Here is a 26,359-nt window from a genome sequence, read left to right on the forward strand (position 1 = left end):
TCTGGGTTTGAGGGGACGAGGAAGTGGCTCTGGTTATTTGCTTCTGTACCAGGTCGGGAGGGTAGTTGCGGGATGCGAAAGCTGTTTTCAGGTTGTTGGTGTAATGATTCAGGGATTCAGGACTGGAGCAGATTCGTTTGCCACGAAGACCTAGGCTGTAGGGAAGGGACCGTTTGATGTGGAATGGGTGGCAGCTGTCATAATGGAGGTACTGTTGCTTGTTGGTGGGTTTGATGTGGACGGACGTGTGAAGTTGGCCATTGGACAGGTGGAGGTCAACGTCAAGGAAAGTGGCATGGGATTTGGAGTAGGACCAGGTGAAACTGATGGAACCAAAGGAGTTGAGGTTGGAGAGGAAATTCTGGAGTTCTTCTTCACTGTGAGTCCAGATCATGAAGATGTCATCAATAAATCTGTACCAAACTTTGGGTTGGCAGACTTGGGTAACCAAGAAGGCTTCCTCTAAGCGACCCATGAATAGGTTGGCGTACGAGGGGGCCATCCTGGTACCCATGGCTGTTCCCTTTAATTGTTGGTATGTCTGGCCTTCAAAAGTGAAGAAGTTGTGGGTCAGGATGAAGCTGGCTAAGGTGATGAGGAAAGAGGTTTTAGGTAGGGTGGCAGGTGATCGGCGTGAAAGGAAATGCTCCATCGCAGCGAGGCCCTGGACATGCGGAATATTTGTGTATAAGGACGTGGCATCAATGGTTACAAGGATGGTTTCCGGGGGTAACAGATTGGGTAAGGATTCCAGGCGTTCAAGGAAGTGGTTGGTGTCCTTGATGAAGGATGGGAGACTGCATGTAATGGGTTGAAGGTGTTGATCTACGTAGGCAGAGATACGTTCTGTGGGGGCTTGGTAACCAGCTACAATGGGGCGGCCGGGATGATTGGGTTTGTGGATTTTAGGAAGAAGGTAGAAGGTAGGGGTGCGGGGTGTCGGTGGGGTCAGGAGGTTGATGGAGTCAGGTGAAAGGTTTTGCAGGGGGCCTAAGGTTCTGAGGATTCCTTGAAGCTCCGCCTGGACATCGGGAATGGGGTTACCTTGGCAAACTTTGTATGTGGTGTTGTCTGAAAGCTGACGCAGTCCCTCAGCCACATACTCCCGACGATCAAGTACCACGGTCGTGGAACCCTTGTCCGCCGGAAGAATGACGATGGATCGGTCAGCCTTCAGATCACGGATAGCCTGGGCTTCAGCTATCACCTTAGCCAGCTTCATCCTGACCCACAACTTCTTAAAAAACCTTAATCCTACACCCAACATCACCACTGCTGAAGCCCAGGCTATCCGTGATCTGAAGGCTGACCGATCCATCGTCATTCTTCCGGCGGACAAGGGTTCCACGACCGTGGTACTTGATCGTCGGGAGTATGTGGCTGAGGGACTGCGTCAGCTTTCAGACAACACCACATACAAAGTTTGCCAAGGTAACCCCATTCCCGATGTCCAGGCGGAGCTTCAAGGAATCCTCAGAACCTTAGGCCCCCTGCAAAACCTTTCACCTGACTCCATCAACCTCCTGACCCCACCGACACCCCGCACCCCTACCTTCTACCTTCTTCCTAAAATCCACAAACCCAATCATCCCGGCCGCCCCATTGTAGCTGGTTACCAAGCCCCCACAGAACGTATCTCTGCCTACGTAGATCAACACCTTCAACCCATTACATGCAGTCTCCCATCCTTCATCAAGGACACCAACCACTTCCTTGAACGCCTGGAATCCTTACCCAATCTGTTACCCCCGGAAACCATCCTTGTAACCATTGATGCCACGTCCTTATACACAAATATTCCGCATGTCCAGGGCCTCGCTGCGATGGAGCATTTCCTTTCACGCCGATCACCTGCCACCCTACCTAAAACCTCTTTCCTCATCACCTTAGCCAGCTTCATCCTGACCCACAACTTCTTCACTTTTGAAGGCCAGACATACCAACAATTAAAGGGAACAGCCATGGGTACCAGGATGGCCCCCTCGTACGCCAACCTATTCATGGGTCGCTTAGAGGAAGCCTTCTTGGTTACCCAAGTCTGCCAACCCAAAGTTTGGTACAGATTTATTGATGACATCTTCATGATCTGGACTCACAGTGAAGAAGAACTCCAGAATTTCCTCTCCAACCTCAACTCCTTTGGTTCCATCAGTTTCACCTGGTCCTACTCCAAATCCCATGCCACTTTCCTTGACGTTGACCTCCACCTGTCCAATGGCCAACTTCACACGTCCGTCCACATCAAACCCACCAACAAGCAACAGTACCTCCATTATGACAGCTGCCACCCATTCCACATCAAACGGTCCCTTCCCTACAGCCTAGGTCTTCGTGGCAAACGAATCTGCTCCAGTCCTGAATCCCTGAATCATTACACCAACAACCTGAAAACAGCTTTCGCATCCCGCAACTACCCTCCCGACCTGGTACAGAAGCAAATAACCAGAGCCACTTCCTCGTCCCCTCAAACCCAGAATCCCCCACAGAAGAACCACAAAAGTGCCCCACTTGTGACAGGATACTTTCCGGGACTGGACCAGACTCTGAATGTGGCTCTCCAGCAGGGATACGACTTCCTCAAATCCTGCCCTGAAATGAGATCCATCCTTCATGAAATCCTCCCCACTCCGCCAAGAGTGTCATTCCGCCGTCCACCTAACCTTCGTAACCTGTTAGTTCATCCCTATGAAATCCCCAAACCACCTTCCCTACCCTCTGGCTCCTATCCTTGTAACCGCCCCCGATGCAAAACCTGTCCCATGCACCCTCCCACCACCACCTACTCCAGTCCTGTAACCCGGAAGGTGTACACGATCAAAGGCAGAGCCACGTGTGAAAGCACCCACGTGATTTACCAACTGACCTGCCTACACTGTGACGCATTCTATGTGGGAATGACCAGCAACAAACTGTCCATTCGCATGAATGGACACAGGCAGACAGTGTTTGTTGGTAATGAGGATCACCCTGTGGCTAAACATGCCTTGGTGCACGGCCAGCACATCTTGGCACAGTGTTACACCGTCCGGGTTATCTGGATACTTCCCACCAACACCAACCTATCCGAACTCCGGAGATGGGAACTTGCCCTTCAGTACATCCTCTCTTCTCGTCATCCGCCAGGCCTCAATCTCCGCTAATTTCAAGTTGCCGCCACTCATACCTCACCTGTCTTTCAACAACTTCTTTGCCTCTACACTTCTGCCTCGACTGACATCTCTGCCCAAACTCTTTGTCTTTAAATATGTCTGCTTGTGTCTGTATGTGTGGATGGATATGTGCGTGTGTGCGAGTGTATACCTGTCCTTTTTTCCCCCTAAGGTAAGTCTTTCCGCTCCCGGGATTGGAATGACTCCTTACCCTCTCCTTTAAAACCCACTTCCTTTCGTCTTCCCCTCTCCTTCCCTCTTTCCTGATGAGGCAACAATTTGTTGCGAAAGCTTGAATTTTGTGTGTATGTTTGTGTTTGTTTGTGTGTCTATCGACCTGCCAGCGTTTTTGTTCGGTAAGTCACCTCATCTTTGTTTTTATATATAATTTTTCCCACGTGGAATGTTTCCTTCCATTATATTGATATATATATATATATATATATATGGGGAGAGATAAAGGTGAACTAGAAAGCAACTGGAGATCTGGTGTGAAAAAAGGCGAAAAAGTGTTGGTTATAGCTGGGCTTTTTGATCCTGTGGTGAACTTGGGTTGGTAGACAACAATGTGCACAAAGGTTAGGTGGTTTTGTTGCCGCCAAGACAAGTTAAAGGGTGGGGGAATCGGGAAAATTTCGAAAAAACTGCGTGCAAATGTATTAAAAGGAGTGGTTTTGTGGTGGCAGATTGTGAAAATGAGGCTAACAATTTCTGACAAAGAAATAATGACGTTAAAACCTGTGGGAAGCGGCTAAAAAAGATCAGTGATGTGGGAAAAACAGAAATGGAAAAAAAGGCGAAAGTTATTAGAAATAGCCAAAATGGTTGTTCAATAGCTGAAAGGAACTGTTTGTGAACTAGAAACGGTGGATTTTATAGCAGCGGTAGTGTTGAAAGCGGAAAAAAAATTTTTTTGGTTATGGTTTGGAAGTGGGTTACGTATTATTGAGTATATATAGGTGGGAAAAAATTGTATAGTAGATTACGGTAGAAAGGAGAAGTGAATACAAAGTGAAACTAGTGGCAAAAACAGAGAGAGAAAATATATATATATGCATTATCTGTTTTATACATACGAGCACTGTGGGGTTTATAACCTCCTAGCTGCAACATGAGTGTATATATGGGCAAAACATGTTTTCCAAGGTCCCTGGTGAACAGGCTGTTGTGCACGACAGGCATACTGTATTGGAACATCCAGGGTTGCCAAAGCAACCTGCATTGCAGGCCAGCCTACATCTCAGGGACACAAAATGGTTTTCCAAGCCCCAACATGTAGGCGGCCTGAACGACTGGTATATTGTGATGTACTATTGGCCTGCTTTATCAACTTGTTTTGCATGGTGGTTTGTATGTCAGTGGCAAATAAATGAGTTTCATTACCCTGATGTGTGGTCTACTCTGCATGACAGGCATGTTGTGGGAGCAGTATAAACTTACTTTATTGAACCGTATTGCAGGGGCTACACATGCTGATGTGCATGGCTGGGGCAGGGTGACATGGATAGAGGAGTGGACAGCTAGAGTGAGTGGGAGGATCAAATGGACAGAGAGAGGGGAGCAGGGCGAGATGCATGAGGTAAGTGGAAGGTGTAGAGGGGTAGTAGTCATCTGGAAAGGGAGAGGGGCAGATGGAGATGGAAAGAGAGAGGTGAAGAAGGATATGGTCAGAGGGAGGGGAGAGGAAGATATGGTCAGAGAGAGGAGTGTTGGAAATGGACAAAGAGAGGAAAAGGAGGAGATGAAGAGATGATGACAGTGGGGAGGAGGAAATAAACAGACAGTGGAAAAAGAGATGGACACAGAGAGGGGAGAAGAAGGCGTCAGAATCTGAATCTGAATCAGAATCAAAATTTTATTGTCTCGTGACAGACATACATAAATCATTGATTTAAAGTACAGCAGATTCGTCAATACAGATGATGTATCAAAGATACATACAATGTGTCAAACAAAGAACAAAAACCATCTCAATTTACAAAAATTATTACAAATTTGTTTCATTACTATACAAAGAAATTTTCATCATCATTTAAAAATTCAGTAAGTGAATAACAACATTTTTGCACTATGATGGTGAGTAGCCTTATCTTAAGTAGACCTAGTTCCATACTGGGAAAGTTCTTCATTTTTAATATATTGTAAATTTTCACAGCCATGTAATGTGGAGTGTAAGAGTAGAGTTTTAGTGCATGAGATGGCAACACAAAATTATCTTTCTTTCTTGGGTCATACATATGTCGAAAATTGTTTTCTTAAATTATTCTGAATTGGCATGGATAAAAGCAAACAATTCATAAATGTAAATACATGGAGTAGTTAAAATTTTTAAATCCATGAATAAAGGCTTGCTTAATATTACATATATTTCTAATAACAGCTTTTTGAAATAATAATATTCTATTTACACTACTTGCTATATTCCATATCACAGTGGCTTCAAAATAGCTGTGGCAAATGACTTGACTAGTGTCAGTGTCACTTGTGTAGGACAATATTGTCATTGCAAGTGGTAGATTGTTTAGTTTGTTTGTCAAGTAGCTAATATGTGTGGCCGCTGTGGCTGAGCGGTTGTAGGTGCTTCAGTATGGAACAACGCTACTGCTATGGTTGCAGGTTCGAATCCTGCCTCGGGCATGGATGTGTGTGATGTCCTTAGGTTAGTTAGGTTTATGTATTTCAAGTCTAGGGGACTGATGACCTCACATGTTAAGTCCCACAGTGCTTAGAGCCATTTGAATTTAATATGTGAAGGCCAAGATAAATTTTCTTGTAAAACTATTCCCAGGAATTTAACAGATTCTGCTTCCAAAAGTTCCTGAATTACATGGAGATTTGGAAGTCACTTGATTTTGAGTGTTTAGTTTTACACTGCGTGAGGTGGGTTTTTTCTAAGTTTAGTTTTAATCCACTGACATGAAACTAATGTTCTAAACTATTTAGGGTGTCAATGACTCTTTAGGGACACTTTCAGTGTACTTATGAGGTCTGTCTGAAAAGTATCCAACCTTTGATTTTCCCATGCAAAATAGGGACGATAGCACGACGCCACTGTACACAGTAAAGGAAGAGACCTTTATGCACATGCATGAATTTTGTCCCCGCCTTCCTGCACATCAGACACTGCCTGTCAGTTGCTGAGTGAGGTGCTACATAACATGTTCAGCAGATTACTGACTCTCTCAAGTGACTGAATGTGTTGAGCAAAGATACTGCATCAAATTTTGTCAAAAGCTTGGTGATTCTCAAAGCAAAACAATTCGTAAGATTCAGCAGGTGTTTGAAGAAGATGCGATGGGTGTAACACAAACTAAGAGTGGTTCAACTGATTCAAAAATGGCTGCACATCAGTGGAGAGTGACCAGCATTCTGGCAGGCCCCAAACTGCTCAGAGTGCAGCTGTTGTTGAGAAGGTACAAAATTTGGTGAGGGCAGAGCGCCATTTGACCATGTGGGAGATTGCCCAAGAGGTTGGAGTGAATAAAGATTCTGCACATGCTATTTTGCGTGATGATTGGAACAAGCACCTAGTGGCTGTGAAATTCACACCAAAGTTGTTGTCACCAGAACAAAAAGACCTCTGTTTTGATGTTACACAGGACCTTCTGGACACCACCAACACTGATCCTGGGTTTCTGAACACTATGATAACTGGAGATGAGTCATGGGTGTATGGGTACAACCCAGAAACAAAAAGACAGTCATCACAATGGAAGCATCCTGAGTCTCCAAGGCCAAAGAAAGTGCAGCAGGTGCAAAGCAAAATCAAGGTGATGCTTACTGTCCTCTTGGATGTCTGTGGAACTGTGCATCATGAATATGCACCGGAAGAGCAAACAGAGACAAAGGAGTAATATCAAGATGTTCTCCGGCAACTCCATGACATAGATCAGTGCAAAGGACCAGACATGTGGACAGCAAAAAACTGGCAACTACATCACAACAATGACCCCACACATTCATCCCACTTTATCCAAAATTTCTTGGCCAAAAATGGAATTACAGCAATTTGCCAACTTCCCTACTCTCCAGACATGGCTCCTCGCAACTCCTGGTTGTTTCCAAAGTTGAAGACTCCATTAAAAGGATCCCATTTTGAGAGTGTAGAAGAGATGATGTGGAACATGACAACAGAGCTGAACACTATTCCAAAAGAAGACTTCCAGAGATGTTTCCAGCAATGGAAGGATCAGTGGGCTAAGTGTGTGTAAGCACAAGGGGCCTACTCTGAAGAGCATTATGGTGCCAACACCGTCAGGTACTCGAAATATTTTCTGACTCTTTTAAGACAGGCCTCTTAGTGGTAAGTCATTTACATAAAATAAATGTCAGATTTGGCCTAAGATGGAACCTTGTGAGATACCATGTGAAATAATTTTCCATTCTGATGTTACAAATTAACCATTTCAAAGCACTACCATTTATTCTGTATCTTTCTAATCAATGTACCAGTACAGAGTGATTTTCAGAATAAAAAGCTTTCATACGGTCATAGAAAATTCTTGTTATATTTCTGGGATTTGCCCATAGATGAGCAAATTTTCTGACCAAATTTGTTGATGGCACATATTTTACTCTTCCCTTTCTAGAAGTTGAACTCATTTGATGTGACGATATTAGATTTGCCATGAATTTTAGGCCTTGATTGTAAAACCTTTTCTGAATATTTTTGAAAATATTGGGAGAAGACTTACTGTACGGTAGTTTCCTACATCTTTGAGATTTTCTTGAACAATGGCTTTACTACTGCATACTTTAAAGCATCCGGGAAGCATTCTTCTTCAAATGACTGGTATATTATTTCAGATAGAGGTGCTATTTCATCCCATCCAGTTGAATTTTTATTTTTAAGGAAAAATATTACTTTTTCTACATCTTTAGCTGTAATTCAAAGTGAGTTAGAATTTGCATGTTATTCTGATTGAAAGCAAAGGACTGGACATGATCTATGTAAACACTTACATCAACACCCACTTTTGATACATTTATGAAAATTTTATTGAAATGTTTGATGTTTCTGAGGGATTTAAAATGTTTTTGTCATCTATCTTAATTTTGGAAATTTGTAGACTGCTGGGTATTACACCAAGTTCTGATTTTACAGCTGACCACACTACCTATGATTTATTTGTATAGTTCAGATTGAATTTTTTGTGTGTCATTTCTTTTGATGCATTTACCATTCTTCTAAATATAATCTTAGGTCTTTTCACATTGTTCATAAAATCTAAACTTGTATTACTTTCCAGTTCATTATGTAACTGCCTTTTTCTGGTAATTGACGTTTTTATCCCAGCCGTTATCCATTTCACTTTGACTGTTATTTTTTCATGTCAGACTGCAACGGGAAATATTTAATTAAAAACATGAAAAAAATCCTCAAGATATCTGTCATAATTTTTAGAACTTGTAGTACAATGATCCTCTGACCAATTTACTTCTTTCAACCCACAATGGAACAAGTTTATATTTTCCTTACTGAAAGATCATTTGATGCTGGTTTTTCTAATGGCTGGTTTGTTTATTTTTGGTACCTCCAAAAACGGTGCAAAATGATCTCAAATACCTAAATCAATGCAGAATTATTTTGTATCACCAAGTGAATAATTTCTCAGAATGTAATCTATGCAGGTTGCAGTTTGTTTACTCTCTCTTGTGAATTCTGTGAAGTTTAGATTGAAACCAAATGCTTGAATCAGATTGATAAATTCTGTTGATTCACTGGATTTGTTTATTGTATTTGTGCAAAAATCAGCAGCTATTGTAATGCTTTTCTTTTGCTCTTTTGTGAGTTTCTGTAAGAGACTCCTCAGTTTAAACAGAAATATTTTTGTTACCTCTTTACTTGGAATTCTGTACATCAAAAGTATCACAATATTTTGTAATAATTGTATACAGCAACTTTCAAATATGTCCTCATAATTTAGAAAATTAAAATCATCTCTTACTTTATATGTTTAACAATTTTTAATTAGTATGCAGGGACCCCCTTGCATTTTATTAGTTCTACAAAAGCTACTGGCTACAACACAGTTCTCTAATGTATCAAGAATTTTGATGCAATCGTTTGTTAGCCAATGTTCTTTAGGCAAAGAACTGCTGTATCCTTCTTCCGATCAAGAAAATTTGTAGATAGTTAATTTTTGCTTCTCTGCCATTTATATTTTTCATGTGTAAGCCATTTATGTTGAAATGCATCCAAAATGTGTCTTCACTGTTACCTATTGTTTTAAGACTTTCTTAACGGATTTTTACCTTTTATTCCTTTACGCAGCTTGTCACTCCACTCACACACATTTAGTTTCCCTTATTGTTTATAATTTTGCATATTTCAGTAAACATCTTGCTGAATTTTGCTGACCCTAGCCTGTTCAAATGTAGGCCATGTTATGCCAAGCAGTTGGTGGTTATAAACTTATTTTGATCCACAAATACTGTTCCTAGACTGTTACACCATCAATATAGGTGTTGAACACATACACATGTGAAGCTGTGGGCAATAATTCTAGCATATAAATATACATTAATGAGAAAGAGGCCAGCAAAAGAGTGAGGGGAGGAGGGAATGGCACAGTGAGACATTAAAATATATACTTACAACCCCAATAGCTTGAACAGCAAAGATGACAATGCTGAAGAACTGAGGCCATCCATAAGGATGTGCAAATTGCACCCGGTCCGAAATAGGAGGTATGTCCTGGACTAGGTAGTACAGAGTAATGCCCAGGCCAACAGTCATGGAAACATTAGCAGTCATGGATACTGGCACAAGCCACTTTAGGCTGGGTACCCAACCAAGCAGGATAAGTGGTGGTAGTGTTCCTGCTATGTACCAGCGCTGATCTGATGATGTATTGGTGTAGTGCTCCACCACCTATGAAACACAGATAGCCAATTCAGTCTCCTGCATTAATCCAATGAAATTTTGTATAGATGTCAATTGGTACCAAGTAGATTACAGTAAAATCATAGTTTCAAATCAATAATTGTAATATGAGACTGTGTAAGAACATCTTAATATTAAACCATCACATTACATTTTTATAATAATGGATGGTTATAGCTAAACTGCCAGTGTTCCAATTGTTACAGTGGAGGCTTTACATGTTGCAGGCCACTGAAATGGTGTAGGTATGTTCATTAATCAGTATGCTCACAGAGTATGCTGAAAAAATAATAGTTCCTCTTTTTGCCACAAAGTGAAAATCTGGCTCTGTAAGCAGTCAGAATGTGAAATATTTCCTTTTTGAAGTCAGTATACTGTTTGTCACTTGGCAACATGTGTTGACTTTTCTTTTGTGACCTGACTATTGGTGTAAGGATTAAGAAGGTACAAGTTTTCCACATGAAATGCAACAGCTATTGAGAAGAGAGACCATGCACTGCTGGAAAGTCGTCTCATCAGAATGGCTGCAGTAGCAGCATTGCATTGCAGGAATATCACCAACAGAAACAGCTGTGAAGAGACTCCATGTCAATGAATTGATTAATGAATATGATCAAGAAATTCGAAGAAACAGATAAATTAGGTGATGCAGCAGGGAGAGAGTGGTGGCCCATTCCTGCGGCAGTTGTTGATGAAGTTGCTGGAACTATAATCAACCATGAAGCATATGCCTCAGATTCTGAAGCCAGTGCTCAAGTTGCATCATGGAAATTGTCTCTCCTCGGGTCAAAATCTCAAAAACATTCTGGCACATTTCACACTGATATCCCTATAAGACTCAGAATGTGCAAAAAATAAAGTCCCAAGACAGGCTACAATGCCATGACTTTGCACTTTATTTTTTGGTACACATGGAAATGGCTGACAAATGTCTGGGGAATATTTTTTGGATGGATGAGGCACATCTCACCATGCATGGTGCCGCATATACACACAACTGTCACATATGGGATTGTACTCTGCCACCTGTTGTAGAGAAACAGACACTGCACTCAACTTAAGGGACTGTGTGGTGTCACAAGTTCCTTCACTTGCAGTCCAATATTCTGTGAGGAGATGACATCTTGCAAGCTATTTAGGTGTGCAGTGATGTCTGTATGTTATATGGACTCCTTGTGCAAGAGGTGATTCCAGCTGTGTCCACACCACTATTTTCATGCAAGATGGGATGACACCACATGTCAATTGGCAGGTGAAAGATTTTCTTTGTGAAACTTCACTAATGACCACAACATCTCTGGACAATTTCAAGGTGTATGGCCTTGCAGATTGCCCAACTTAAATCCATGTGACTTCTGGTTGTGGGAATATCTGAGAGACTGTGTCTATCAGGGATGTATGCAGACTACTCCTCATCTGAAAGATAGCATATGATGCCACATTATTCTGATTATATTGGATATGCTGCCAGCAACTGTCGACCATGCCATGTTGTGGATGCAGCATGCTGCTGAGTCGAGAGAACAATATGGCAGTGCAACAGTTGCGTGCCGATAGATCATAGACAAAGATAAATCAAAGATGATTGAGTCCAAAAATATGGCACTTTATGCCAGAGGTGCCACAGAGCCACTACCCCCACCACCCCCCACAGCACAGCAGAGGGAAGCTTTATCACTCGAACACAAAATCTTCGTGCCAGCGCGGCGGTTGAAGGTGGCGTCCAGCGTGAGATGTGGGCATGTCAGAAACCACGCTGACAGGGTCATGTGCATTGGACTGCTGAGTAGGTGGCAGAACATCGCTTGAAGGCAAGTCAGTGGCATCAGCAGGTGGGGCAGCGGAGATGGCAAGCAGAAGCGTCAGAATGCAGGTCGGAGAGGAACCACACCAGTTTTAAGTGGTTAACGGAAATTGTTTGAGGTTGTCAATTGAGATGAATTATGAACGTATTCACTCAGCGACGTAATATGTGGTGAGGGGCCCAAATAAGGTGGTTGCAATGCCGCTGGCATCATGAATTCACATGCTGCCAGGTCCATCTGAATGAACACCGGTGGCATGTTACGAGGGCGAGGTGGATGGGTTCATAGACAAGCGACACACGCATGCACCAATTCCACAAACGAAAGGTCAATGGCATCAGCCGACGGTGCATCCTCCATGAATTCTGATGGCAGGAGGAGTGGCTCTCTGTATAGCATCTCTGCCAGCAATGCATTCAGGTCCTCCTCATGGGCGGGGTCTCAGACCATGAGTGGGGCTTTTAGAGTTCGGTTCCATCGTTCAACCAGGCCATTCACCTGCGGGTGATAGGCCGTAGTGAGGAATTTTGCTACACCGCACAGCTTGTACAGTCGAGCAAAAATTGTGGATTTGAATTGTCGTTCCTGATCAGTAGGGAGTGAAAGAGGGCAACCAAACCTCGACACCCATGTGGATAAGAAAGTGCGAGCAATAGTTTCTGCTGTTATGTCAATGAAAGGGACTGCCTCAAGCCAACGGGCTATGCAGTCAATCACAGATATTGTGTATTTGTACCCCTCGGAATGGGGGAGCAGACTGAGCACGTCAATGTGGACATGCCGAAGGCATCCCCTTGGTATGTCAAACTTGCCTAAAGGAGGCTGCACATGTCTGCCGACTTTACTATGTTGGCATGGGACACATGTGTGGGTCCAAGTGTGGCAGTCATGCGACATGCTGGGCCAGATGAAGCATTCAGTGACTAGTCTCATCATTGCCCACATTCCGGAGTGGGCTAAGTTGTGTGAGGCATTGAAGATCCCCCTCCGAAGAACGGATGGTACAAAGGGGCGGGGGGAGCTCATAGAAACATCGCAAATGACTGGGGTCATCAACCTGGGCAGGACAAGAGGTTGGACTGCAAGTGAAGACTCATTGTCCAAAACTAATCACTTTGTATCGATGCCTTTGGTCTGCAGTCGGGCCAGGTCATCTAAGTTAAAGGGTGCGGTAAGCACCGAGATACAAGATAGATAATCAGCTACAACATTCTGTGCACAGAGGATTTAGCAAGCATCTGAGGAATGTTGGCAAATATAGTCCATATGGTGGAAACGTCTTGGCGGAAGGTCCTTCACTGGGTTGCATTTGGTGTCCATGAGAGGATTGTGATCCGAGTAGATAGTGAAATGTCACCCCTCGAGGTCACACTGGAAGTGTTTGATTGCCTCATAAATCACAAAAAGCTTGCTGTCAAAAGACGACCACTTACACTAGCTCCTGGTTAGTTTTTTTTTAAAAGAAGCAGAGTGGCTGGGTGGAGTCAGTGGTGTGGTGTTGTAGAACAGTGCCCACAGCTGAGTCACTTGCATCAGTTGTAATAGAAACACAGGCCACAGCATCACGGTGGGCAAGTGTGATGGCTTTCGCAATGGCAGTTTTGAGATTATCAAATGCATCGAGCATGGGTTTGATCCAGTTCAACTTACATTTCCCTGTGGTATTTTTGCCAGAAAGGGCATCGGTGATGTCCAATTGGATGGAGGCAGGCTGAGGGATATGGTGTCGATAAAAGTTTACCATACCAATAAAACGACAGAGTTGAGCATAACCTTAGAGGAAGCGGCAGGGGGAGGATGATTTCTACACGAGAATCCATTGGTCGGAGGCCGTCGGCCATGACGGTATGGCATAGGAATGTTAATGATGTAGAACAGAGTTGAGATTTATCATGGTTGATCGTTGGCCATGAGAGCCGAATGGACTGCATCAAGGTGAACCTGGTGTTCCTCGGCAGAGGAGGTAAACATCAGAATGTTGTCCAGATAAGCAAAATCAAAAGGCAGAGGTAGCAAAATGGAATCAGTGAACCATTGCCAAGTCTGTGCAGCATTTTTCAAGTTGTAAGCCATGTAACAGTATTTGAATAGGCTTCAGAATATCTGGCGGGTGCATAGGAATTTGGTGATACACCTTCAAACAATCTAAGACAGAGAAGAACATCGAGTCATATAGTAATAGTGTGAAATCCTGGATATGAGAAATGGGATAGTTATCAATAACTCTCCAAGCATTAAGGGATCTGTAGTCCCCGCACATGTGTAAGGAGCCGTCCTTTTTAGGAACAAGGTGGATAGGTGAAGACCAGTTTCTGTTGGATGGTCGGAGCATGCCTGATGCTAATAAATCCTGAATGATTTCTTTTGCGTGCAGAAGTTTGGAAGCGTTAAGTCACCTAGTTTTGTAATGTATACGTGGGCCATCCGTGGTGCGGGTTCTAAGACAAGTGCCATAGCTGATGGCCGAGAACTGTGAAGGGTGGCAGGCAGGAGGGGTGGCGGGGTGGGGGGTGGGGGGTGGGGGGTGGGGGGTGGGGTGGAGGGGGGGAGGAGGGAGGGGGCTGGAGGGGGGGGGGAGGATGAGAGTGGGGACAGGTGCGGCAACTCGTGAACAGGCCAATGGCCACCAAAACAACCATGCTGGTGTCACACTATTAAAAAATTATGACACTGGTAATATTACTAATCACAATGTCACTTTTATGACTCTTGATGAGACAATTTCTCAGTTCTCACTGGGAAACATTTTTTCAAATAGTGAAACTGGATCACGCATCAGCGAAAATTCTTTGATTATTTGCTCATGATGTCATGAATGCAAGAACAGGAAACAGTTCATGAAAGAAATGTAAATACTAGCAAGACACACAATTTGACACAACTCATACAACTAATAATACAACAATTTACATAGCAGTTCACAAGGCATCGGGAAAATATAGGACAACAGTTTACATAGCAAAATCAGGCATTTAACAATTTCAAGAGTAGTATTAGTCAACAGTTCAGTGAGGTGAGCAAAACTATAAGCAGTGAATTGTCTGACAAATTATCTGAGACGTTCACAGAGCTCGGTAAACAACTAAAACAAGAAATAATTACCGACATGTCCCGCAATATAAATATGTTAACGGAAAAAGTAACATCCATAGACTATAAACAGGAACAACTTGCAGGTGAGTTACAAAACCTTAGTGAAGCATATTCTCAAATTCAGGAGATGCAATCCCAAGTGGATGCGCCGGTAAAAACTGTGACAAATGCAGTCAGTGAGCTCCAAGACATATGCAAAAACCTACCTAAAGAAATACACAAGTTGAGTCTAAGAGTAGACCAGTTAAGTTTAGAATCAGAATTTGACAAAAAACAGAGAGATAAGTTATGTGCAGATGTAAAGGAAATAACTGAAAAAGCTGAAGCTGGGGCGCTGGATAAGAGCAGAGCACCCTTGCTGAAAAGTTAGTGTCAGTGTGGAAAACTTGTGTAGATACTGCAGAAGAAGCTCTAAAAGAGAAAGAAAGCCAACTTCTAGCTAAAATAGATTCGGGTTTAAAGACAGCAGAGGAAAGATTATGAGGTAGTGTTACTAAAACTACTGACATTCCAAAATAACGTATGGCAGAAAACAAACCCATGCTTTTAAAGAAGTTATATACCTTCCCTCATTACCCAGAATACAGGGCTAGACCACTGAAGGAAAATAGCGAAGGATTCACAATGCGACAACACTTGCCAGCAGTTGCACCAGTTGAGAAAGCACAGTTGCCATGCACTATGCCACAAGCGAACATAAACACACCTGTCACTGACAGTGCTGCATGTTTGTCAACTTTACTTGCAGATGAGGGATTACTTAGGCATCAACAATTTCTGATACTTACCTCTGAAGGGAAAAGAAGACACCCTGTGGTCTTTACTACAGCATTTTGAAATGTTTTACCTCACACCTGGACCGAAGCCCAGAAAATTAGATTTGTTGTTGGAGATACACAGGGTAACATTCTGCTCTGGGCTACAGACATGGCAGAATGTTGCCACTATTTGAACATTTTGAGAGAACATTTCTGGATATATATTGGTCTGAGGCCATACAAGAAAGGCTCATACATGTAGTATTCAACACAGCTCCATTCAGTATCAAGTATGGAAGCTTAAGGGGCTACTTTGAAAGATATTTGAACAAAACCAGATACTGGATGAAACCAGTATCTCAAGGAGCTGTCTTGAAAATTTTAAAGAGCTGTCTCCGTGCCCATATTAGGGAAAAACTCATTACCATTCAGGAACGTGGCACCAAATACTTTCTGTCTGCACTGGACTCAATTGATTTGATATACAAAGAGAGACCAGTACAACCAAAGCCTGTTAATATGCCAACAGTGCAACGAAGGTTTACAGACCAACAAGTAAACAACGGATTTGTAATACAATACGAATGGCAACCTTACCCCACACAGATCCATGGTAATGGTAACAGTAATCACAACAGCAATGGAGAAAGCCATAAACTCAAAGGCAGATATAAAAGAAATGGGCAAAAATTTAGTAAAAACAACTACAATGGGCGAGTAGCGTATGGCCAACCCATACCATATGTACAGACACAAGCTACTGGCCATAATCAGCCTACAGCTTGGCAAACACAAAACAATACCAGACAACCGAATAACTCACAGACAGCAGAATTTGGCCAGCAAAGTAATGCACATATGTCGAATAATGCACACAGGCAAAGAGAATTTCAGTCGAGAGCCTCACAGGATATTAATTGGCGTAATCAAACACCAACAATCCACATAGTGGAAGTTACGTCTAACTCAGAGACCGATGTCACCGCAATGCTAGAAAACTTGAACCAGTGATGGTAGGCCCCCATTCTGTAACCTTGGAGGAGGGTGGGGGCACGAGCTTGATCGACACATGCTTCATCAGATACAGTCATGGTAATGATGTGAGAGATGATCTGTATCTAGGTAATGAGGGTGCGCAGAAAAATTTGACAGAGTGCAAGGCACAAGCTACTATCAAAGCCAAAATATTTGACCTTGATGTACCTATTGTGCTTGACACAAGTGATAAGACTAATTTGATGTCACAGGGATTTTTTCAAGAACTGAAGAAACGTGGCCATGTACCCATTCTGCCAGTGCAAAACTGCAAAGTACAATCTGCCACTGGTCAGAAATCGAAAGGAGTCAAGATACAAGCCATAATTTCTGTACAATTAGGACAGTTTTCTTAGCAACGTAATTTTTTGATGGTAGAGAAAATAGTAGTTGATCATTTAATCGGTATCGATACATTTAGGACACACCAAGTACAAATTGATACAGGAAAAGGCCAATGGCATTTCACTGTAAATAAACAATTATTTGCAATAGACCTAATCAGGTGAAGTACTAATAGATGTAAAACTGAAGTTATTCAAGACCTTGAAGTTCAACTGGTAAATCCCATAGTTATGTTTGTCAACACATACAATAATGAACACTTGGCAGCAGAAGTAGTAAAAGTCAACACAATAAGCACAAAGGAAGAGAATCAAAGTACTTGTCTCCAGAACAGCAAGCAGAACTTACGGAACTGATACCTATTTATATAGGTGTATTTGAAAAAAGACTAGGTATTATTAAGGATTTTGTGTTTAAAATGGGAGTGTATCCTCACAAAACTTTTTGTCCTACCTCATACCCTACACCATGGACAAAGAGGGAAGCAGTAAGAAAAAGAGAGTAACAGGAAGCTTGAATGGGGCATAATACAAACTTATTTTCCCCTTATTGTAGTCCTATTTTGGCTGTGAGTAAGCTAGATGGTGAGGTGCACTTGGTCCTCGAAGCACATAACATTAATAAGATTCTTGTATCAGTCCAAATACATCCAGACAATTTAGAGGAACAGCTTATGAAATTCCATGATACTAAATTTCTTTCTATAATCAGACTCCGGTCTTCTTATTGACAAATAAAAGTACATGAAGAAAGTCGGAAGAGTACTGCCTTCATATGTGGGGCCAGGAACTTCAAATTTCAAGTATTACCACTTGGATTTAACATAAATACAGGCATATTTATCTCTGCACTTGACAGAGTGCTATGGCCCAAACTTCTGAGTAAGGTAACAGTATATGTGGATGACCTTTTAGTTGCTACACCCACTTGGGTGCAACATTTAAGATTAATTGAACAAGTATTGAGCTGCTTTTCTGAGTATGGAGTAAAAGTAAATCTCAAGAAATCTAATTTCAGACAAGAAAAGGTAAAATTTTTAGGACACATAATCTCTTCAGAATACATACTGCCAGATCCTAAAAAACTTGATACCATTAGGAACTGCCCTATTCCTCAAAACAAGAGACAATTAAAGGCATGCTTAGGCCTAGTGTCATTTTTCAGGAGATTCATCCCTAACCAACTTATGAACAGTGATGCTTTACTCAATCTTCTCCTGAACAACAGAACTTGGTTATGGGACAAGCAATGTCAAACCAATTTCGAAAACATCAAGCAAGCCTTATTAAATGCTAATATTTTATCTCAACCAGACATGAAGAAAGATTTTTGTTGACGCATCGACACATCTTCTCACGGTCTGCTGAGTGCATGCCTTTTTCAAATGTTAGAAGAAGAGGGAAATCGATTCCCTAAAGTAATTAGTTTTGCCAGTCTCACCTTATCTGAAGCTGAAAGTTCATGTAGAGTCATGGAGTTGGAGGGTTTGGCTGTAATTTGGTCCTTTAAAAAGTTTGAATATTTCCTTTGGGGTAAACACACAAAAGAATACTATGACCATCAGGCCCTATTAATTTTGTTAACTTTTAGATTGCTACACTGAATGGAAAGCCAGGTGGTGTATGTCTCTTAAAGAATTTGATTTTGAAATAGTATACATAAAAGGTAATCAAAACAGAATGGCTGATGCTCTTTCTCAACTATCACAAGGCTTACAGGAATTCAACGATCTTTTAGAGCAGGAAGGTGAAATAAGAGCTATGTTGATGGAGGACAAAACACTCTGACCATACTATGTTCACATGTGTAACACGTGGAGCAATTACGGCAGGAAGACATATGCTGGAGTAAGTTCAGGGCAAAACTCACACACAACAGTGATGAAAAATTAAAAAGGTTTGTCACTATTCACAAAGATGTTCTGTTCCATAGCAACCCTCCTGAAGTAGAATAATGGTGCATGTGTTTGCCAGAGGAATATGTGAATGATTTTATCTTATACACACACAATACTTGGAACCATTATGTCTCTGCAAAATACACTGATAATATAGGTAAATATTGTTATTTCCCCAACCCTACATGAAGAGTACTACAGGTGGTAAGAAAGTGTATTGTTTGCCAGAAAGCAAAACATTCGAACATCTACAAACAGATAGAACTACATCCCAGAGTGGCTAAGAAACCTCTAGAAAATGTGTTGTTTGATGTGGCTGGACCTATCACAGAGGCAAGGGGAGAGTAAAATATATAGTAGCCTGTACGATATTTTCACAAAATATGTAGAACTGTATGCTGTACAGAAAGTTACAGCCAATTCAATTATAAATGAATTAAAGAGAATTATTAAGCAAGAGTAGGAAAACCAGAAGTCATGTTAACAGATAATGCCTCATATTTTGTTGTTGTTGTTGTGGTCTTCATTCCTGAGACTGGTTTGATGCAGCTCTCCATGCTACTCTATCCTGTGCAATCTTCTTCATCTCCCAGTACCTACTGCAACCTACATCCTTCTGAATCTGCTTAGTGTATTCATCTCTTGGTCTCCCTCTACAATTTTTACCCTCCACTCTGCCCTTCAATTCTAAATTGGTGATCCCTTGATGCCTCAGAACATGTCCTACCAACCGATCCCTTCTTCTAGTTAAGTTGTGCCACAAACTTCTCTTCTCCCCAATCCTATTCAATACCTCCTCATTAGTTGTATGATCTACCCATCTAATCTTCAGCATTCTTCTGTAGCACCACATTTTGAAAGCTTCTATTCTCTTCTTGTCTAAACTATTTATCGTCCATGTCTCACTTCCATACATGGCTACACTCCATACAAATACTTTCAGAAACGACTTCCTGACACTTAAATCTATACTCGATGTTAACAAATTTCTCTTCTTCAGAAACGCTTTTCTTGCCATTGCCAGTCTACATTTTATATCCTCTCTACTTCAACCATCATCAGTTATTTTGCTCCCCAAATAGCAAAACTCCTTTACTACTTTAAGTGTCTCATTTCCTAATCTAATTCCCTCAGCATCACCCGACTTAATTCTACTACATTCCATTATCCTCGTTTTGCTTTTGTTGATGTTCATCTTATATCCTCCTTTCAAGACACTGTCCATTCCATTCAACTGCTCTTCCAAGTCCTTTGATGTCTCTGACAGTATTACAATCTCATCGGCGAACCTCAAACGTTTTATTTCTTCTCCATGGATTTTAATACCTACACTGAATTTTTCTTTTGTTTCCTTTACTGTTTGCTCTATATACAGATTGAACAACATCGAGGATAGGCTACAACCCTGTCTCACTCCCTTCCCAACCACTGCTTCCCTTTCATGCCCCTCGACTCTTATAACTGCCATCTGGCTTCTGTACAAATTGTAAATAGCCTTTCGCTCCCTGTATTTTACCCCTGCCACCTTCAGAATTTGAAAGAGAGTATTCCAGTCAACATTGTCAAAAGCTTTCTCTAAGTCTACAAATGCTAGAAACTTAGGTTTGTCTTTCCTTAATCTAGCTTCTAAGATAAGTCGTAGGGTCAGTATTGCCTCACATGTTCCAACATTTCTACGGAATCCAAACTGATCTTCCCCGAGGTCAGCTTCTACCAGTTTTTCCATTCGTCTGTAGAGAATACGCGTTAGTATTTTGCATCCGTGACTGATTAAACTGATTGCTCGGTAATTTTCACATCTGTCAGCACCTGCTTTCATTGGGATTGGAATTATTATATTCTTCTTGAAGTCTGAGGGTATTTCACCTGTCTCATACATCTTGCTCACCAGATGGTAGAGTTTTGTCAGGAGTGGCTCTCCCAAGGCCATCAGTAGTTCTAATGGAACGTTGTCTACTCCCGGGGCCCTGTTTCGACTCAGGTCTTTCAGTGCTCTCTCAAACTCTTCACGCAGTATCGTATCTCCCATTTCATCTTCATCTACATCCTCTTCCATTTCCATGATATTGACCTCAAGTACATTGCCCTTGTATAGGCCCTCTATATACTCCCTCCACCTTTCTGCTTTCCCTTCTTTGCTTAGAACTGGGTTTCCATCTGAGCTCTTGATATTCATACAAGTGGTTCTCTTCTCTCCAAAGGTCTCTTTAATTTTCCAGTAGGCAGTATCTATCTTACCCCTAGTGAGATAACCCTCTACATCCTTACACTTGTCCTCTAGCCATCCCTGCTTCGCCATTTTGCACTTCCTGTTGATCTTGTTTTTGAGACGTTTGTATTCCTTTTTGCCTGCTTCATTTACTGCATTTTTATATTTTCTCCTTTCATCAATTAAATTCAGTATTTCTTGTGTTACCCAAGGATTTCTTCTAGCCCTCGTCCTGTTACCTACTTGGCCCTCTGCTGCCCTCACTACTTCATCTCTCAAAGCTACCCATTGTTCTTCTACTACATTTCTTTCCCCCATTCCTGTCGATAGTTCCCTTATGCTCGCCCTGATACTCTGTACAACCTCTGGTTCTTTCAGTTTATCCAGGTTCCATCACCTTAAATTCCCACCTTTTTGCAGTTTCTTCAGTTTTAATCTACAGTTCATAACCAATAGATTGCGATCAGAGTCCACATCTGCCCCTGGAAATGTCTTACAATTTAAAACATGGTTCCTAAGTCTCTGTCTTACCATTATGTAATCTATCTGAAACCTGTCAGTATCTCCAGGCTTCTTCCATGTATACAACCATCTTTTATGATTCTTGAACCAAGTGTTAGCTATGATTAAATTGTGCTCTGTGCAAAATTCTATCAGGCGGCTTCCTCTTTCATTTCTGAGCCCCAATCCATATTCACCTACTACATTTCCTTCTCTCCCTTTTCCTACTACCGAATTCCAGTCACGCATGACTATTAAATTTTCATCTCCCTTCACTATCTGAATAATTTCTTTTATTTCATCATACATTTCTTCAATTACTTCGTCATCTGCAGAGCTAGTTGGCATATAAACCTGTACTACTGTAGTAGGCTTGGGCTTCGTGTCTATCTTGGCCACAATAATGTGTTCACTATGCTGTTTGTAGTAGCTTACCTGCACTCCTATTTTTCTTATTCATTATTAAATCTACTCCTGCATTACCCCTGTTTGATTTTGTATTTATAACCCTGTATTCACCTGACCAGAAGACTTGTTCCTGCTGCCACCGAACTTCACTAATTCCCACTATATCTAACTTTAATCTATCCATTTCCCTTTTTAAAATTTCTAACCTACCTGTCCGATTAAGGGATCTGACATTCCATGCTCCAATCCATAGAACGCCAGTTTCTTTCTCCTGATAATGACGTCCTCTTGAGTAGTCCCCGCCCGGAGATCCGAACGGGGGAGTATTTTACCTCTGGAATATTTTACCCAGGAGGTCGCCATCATCATGTAATCATACAGTAAAGCTGCATGCCCTCAGGAAAAATTACAGCCATAGTTTCCCCTTGCTTTCAGCCGTTCACAGTACCAGCACAGGAAGGCTGTTTTGGTTAGTGTTAGAAGGCCAGATCAGTCAATCGTCCAGACTGTTGTCCCTGCAACTACTGAAAAGGCTGCTGCCCCTCTTCAGGAACCACACGCTTGTCTGGCCTCTCAACAGATACCCCTCTGTTGTGGCTGCACCTACAGTATGGCTATCTCTATCGCTAAGGCACGCAATCCTCCCCACCAACGGCAAGGCCCATAGTTCTTGGGGGGATGTAAATGGAAAGAGTTTGTAGATTCCAAACATATCAAGCACATTATAGTATCCAAATTTCATACCATAGCATTCCCCATAGAAAGGATGTTTAAGGAATTCAACAGGGTTGTGAGGATCTATATACCTCATAAACATAACATGTCAACTGAATATGTCACTCCTTTCATACAAGTTGCTAACAACCTACCCCACACATCAAATGGATTTATACCAAATGAGCTGATGATCATTTGCAAACAGGTAGAGTGTGGGAAAAACCTTTTCCCAAGATACTGACACCAGAATTATCACTGGATGATAAAATACGACTAGCAGTAATCAACCTTGAAACCTGGACTAAATATAGGAAAGGAATTTATGACAGAAAGCTGAAAGGTACAACACAATTTTATACAGGACAAAAGGTGTTACTTAGAACACATCCCAAATCCACAAAAATTGGAAAACTGAACCATAAGTGGCAATTACTATACACTGAACCATACATAATTACTACAATCCCCCATCCAGGGGCATGCAGATTGGCACCCATGAACACTGGTGAAGACAAGGGCCTTTACCCGCACAAAGACTTGAGAATGTTTGTATATTGAAAAAGGTCTGTATTCCCACTAATTTGTGTATATGTATAATAATATTATCCCGGGTTCAATTCCCGGCGGAGTCAGGGATTTTCTCTGCCTCATGATGACTGGGTGTTGTGTGATGTCCTTAGGTTAGTTAGGTTTCAGTAGCTCTAAGTTCTAGGGGACTGATGACCATAGATGTTAAGTCCCATGGTGCTCAGAGCCATTTGAACCAATAATATTAGATTTAGGATGCTGGAAATTCACATTCCATAATTTATGTTGTTAGATGATAAGGAAAATTTTTGTTTTTGTTTTTTCTCATATGTCAAATGTGTAAATGATAAGGCGAGTGGATGTAACAAGGAAGAATTTTACTTTTATATGTTTAGATATGATGATACTTTAAGCACAACACTTTGCCTTGCACTTAGTCCAGTTGTAAATGAATAAATGAACTAGTGAAACGCATGGTAGCAGGCAATGCAATACACAACTTGCTGGGATGTTAATGGTAACAGAGAGATGCAGCACATGCGCATTGGGGGTAAATCTAGTCAACAAACTGCAAGCACATGTGTGCCAGACACAGCTGAAAGTATTGGAGCACCCAAAACAAACAAACCCTATGAGCTACAGCTTGCACTAGCATTTGTAAAGCCTATTGCAAAACAGGGACATAGAAAATTAAGGGAGAGTCTATACTACAACTATGACTACTACGCAATACATACAAACAAAGATAAGCTAAGGGATTATATACATGGAAAGGGATCCTAAACTACAAGATATTCACTGAAGTTATGCTACTACATACATTATATCTATATATTTACAAATTTAAGCACTGAAAGTACATGCACTAATCATAATTGAGGGACCAGAAAACACTTGCTGCAGCTAAACAAGCGAGTACAATATAAGTGGCAAACTGAATAAGAGGTCACACCACGTCTATAATACACTTTATCTTTCAGATTTATAAGGTAAGTAGAGACACAGACATGACATTAAATGAGTGTGTCATAGCACAAATATATATATATTAGTAGCCATCGAGCCACTGTACACTTATCTATGAAGATTTAGTTTTAAGTTAGTATGACGTTTTCTTCCAGGGAACGATGCATTGACATATCCTGAAGTGAAGAAAGATATACGCTTGCAGAGTGTTAGCTACCATATAAAAATGAGAAGGACTGCACTGCAAGACAAATATAGTTATAACTTTTTGATAAGTATGAATGTGATAGTGTGAAAATATGTGTAGAAGAACGCAGTTGCAGTGTGTCACATATCACGATGCTAAACTAATATTAAGCACTACCAAATAATCAAGGGGTCGAAACCAAACTTCTGTGAGCATCCACTACCCATGAAAGCATCAAAAACCTGACTTACATTGAACTTTTTTGCACGTCTGTTGCTTATGTAAACACTGTTGTACTCTTGTTGTACATAACATATAGTATTGGAGATATAACTCTGTATATATGAAATGGTTATCCTTTATACAATGAACATAACAAGTAAATATTGAGCTGCACTCTGAACACTAAATAAGCATTCAATGCGATTGGTATCATCAGATTTATACTGTGTTTATAAATGAGAAAGTATTTGGTTCTTGGGATCACAGTTAACACCAGTAACAAGATGTAACTGAGCACATAAATGCCTTTCCATGCAATTTCCTCAACCCTGTAATGTGTAGATCCTTCCTGGAGAATGTTAGAGGGGCGAGGCCATTCATAGTTATTTGAGCAGCACATAGAATCTATTGTAGCAACTATTGTTTACATCTTTAATTCTTTGAAATTGATAAATATGCTCCAACAAAAAGTCACTGTGAATTGGAATGAAATGTATGTCAGTTTATGCCATAAACAGAATCTGTTATTGTATGAATGTTATGCAAAGAATGTAAAACCAAATGAGAGTAAAAAGTGTACTCACATAATTGGAATTGAACAATGTAATGAGATTACAATTTAACAAAATGTACTTAAACAAAATGACAATCAGACTATAATGTATATAAGCAATGATAATGGCATGTCAGCAAATGAATAGAAGAAGTTTATTTTTGTGGAAAGGACACTACAGAAATGTTGTGTAATGCAATGGTATGAGGGCCACTCAAAAACAAAGTGCAAAAACATACAAAACCTGCCTGCAAAGTGTTAAGTGGGAGAGTGAGATACATGGGTGTGTGCACGATAAACTAAAGATATCAATACTTTGTGTCACATTAATTTTCTGTGCTCGACAATGTCATAAACCATGAATTTTCTGTGCTTGACAACGTTGTAAAAGCAGCAAGAAACTTACCTTGTTGACAGATGTTGGATGTATGGCTGGTGGCTCAATACGTGAGAGCACTGATGTGAAATAAATTCCTCAGGCCACTGATATGGAAACCAGTTGTCACTGCATTGAAGATTTCACAAAGGATCAAGCTGCTGAACCCAAGCTTTATGAATTTGTGCAGTGTAGGCTTTTGTGAATGCATGCCACAGGCACTCTGACTAAACATGTGAGTAAACACTGGGCAGATACTGACTGACAAAAATGGGACTATGTGGTTACAGCAAGAACATTGTTATGAAAGAAAACTTCTGTATGTATATGTTAAGGGAAGCTGATATGCCCATATAAATTGATAACCATAAAGGATTACTCAATGGCTGAAAAATAAAGGCTATACCCATACCAGTCAGGGTTATTAACTCTTAAAAAGGGAAATAAGTCCAGATACTGTGCACCTTCATATGCACAGTGGGGGGCAATTGTAATGAATCATATTTTTTTTTTCCTTCTCTCATTCTTTTCAGTAAGTTATTTTGTACCAGTGGTAATGTTGGAATAGAAACAAAACAAGTAGAGATACACTCTTCAATTGATTAATTTCTGTATATTCAGCTGTTTGTCTCTATAAGTGGTAGCGGGTGGACAGATGATGAGTTCCACAGTGTTAATATTGTTCGGATATGTGTAATCTAACTGTACATTAAAAAAGTGTTAT

At 41.1% G+C, this 26,359-nt stretch overlaps 1 protein-coding gene across 1 annotated transcript in view; it reads right to left on the bottom strand.

The window, feature by feature from the left end:
- LOC124766441 (proton-coupled amino acid transporter-like protein pathetic) overlaps positions 1 to 26,359 on the bottom strand; it is a 169,738-nt gene that overhangs the window by 82,112 nt on the left and 61,267 nt on the right. The window contains exon 4 of the mRNA XM_047249144.1: positions 9,748 to 10,023. Coding sequence (XP_047105100.1) covers positions 9,748 to 10,023 — 276 coding nt within the window. The remainder of the gene's footprint in view (positions 1 to 9,747; positions 10,024 to 26,359) is intronic.

The sequence above is a fragment of the Schistocerca piceifrons genome, chromosome 1, assembly GCF_021461385.2.
Source record: "Schistocerca piceifrons isolate TAMUIC-IGC-003096 chromosome 1, iqSchPice1.1, whole genome shotgun sequence".
Taxonomy (NCBI): domain Eukaryota; kingdom Metazoa; phylum Arthropoda; class Insecta; order Orthoptera; family Acrididae; genus Schistocerca; species Schistocerca piceifrons.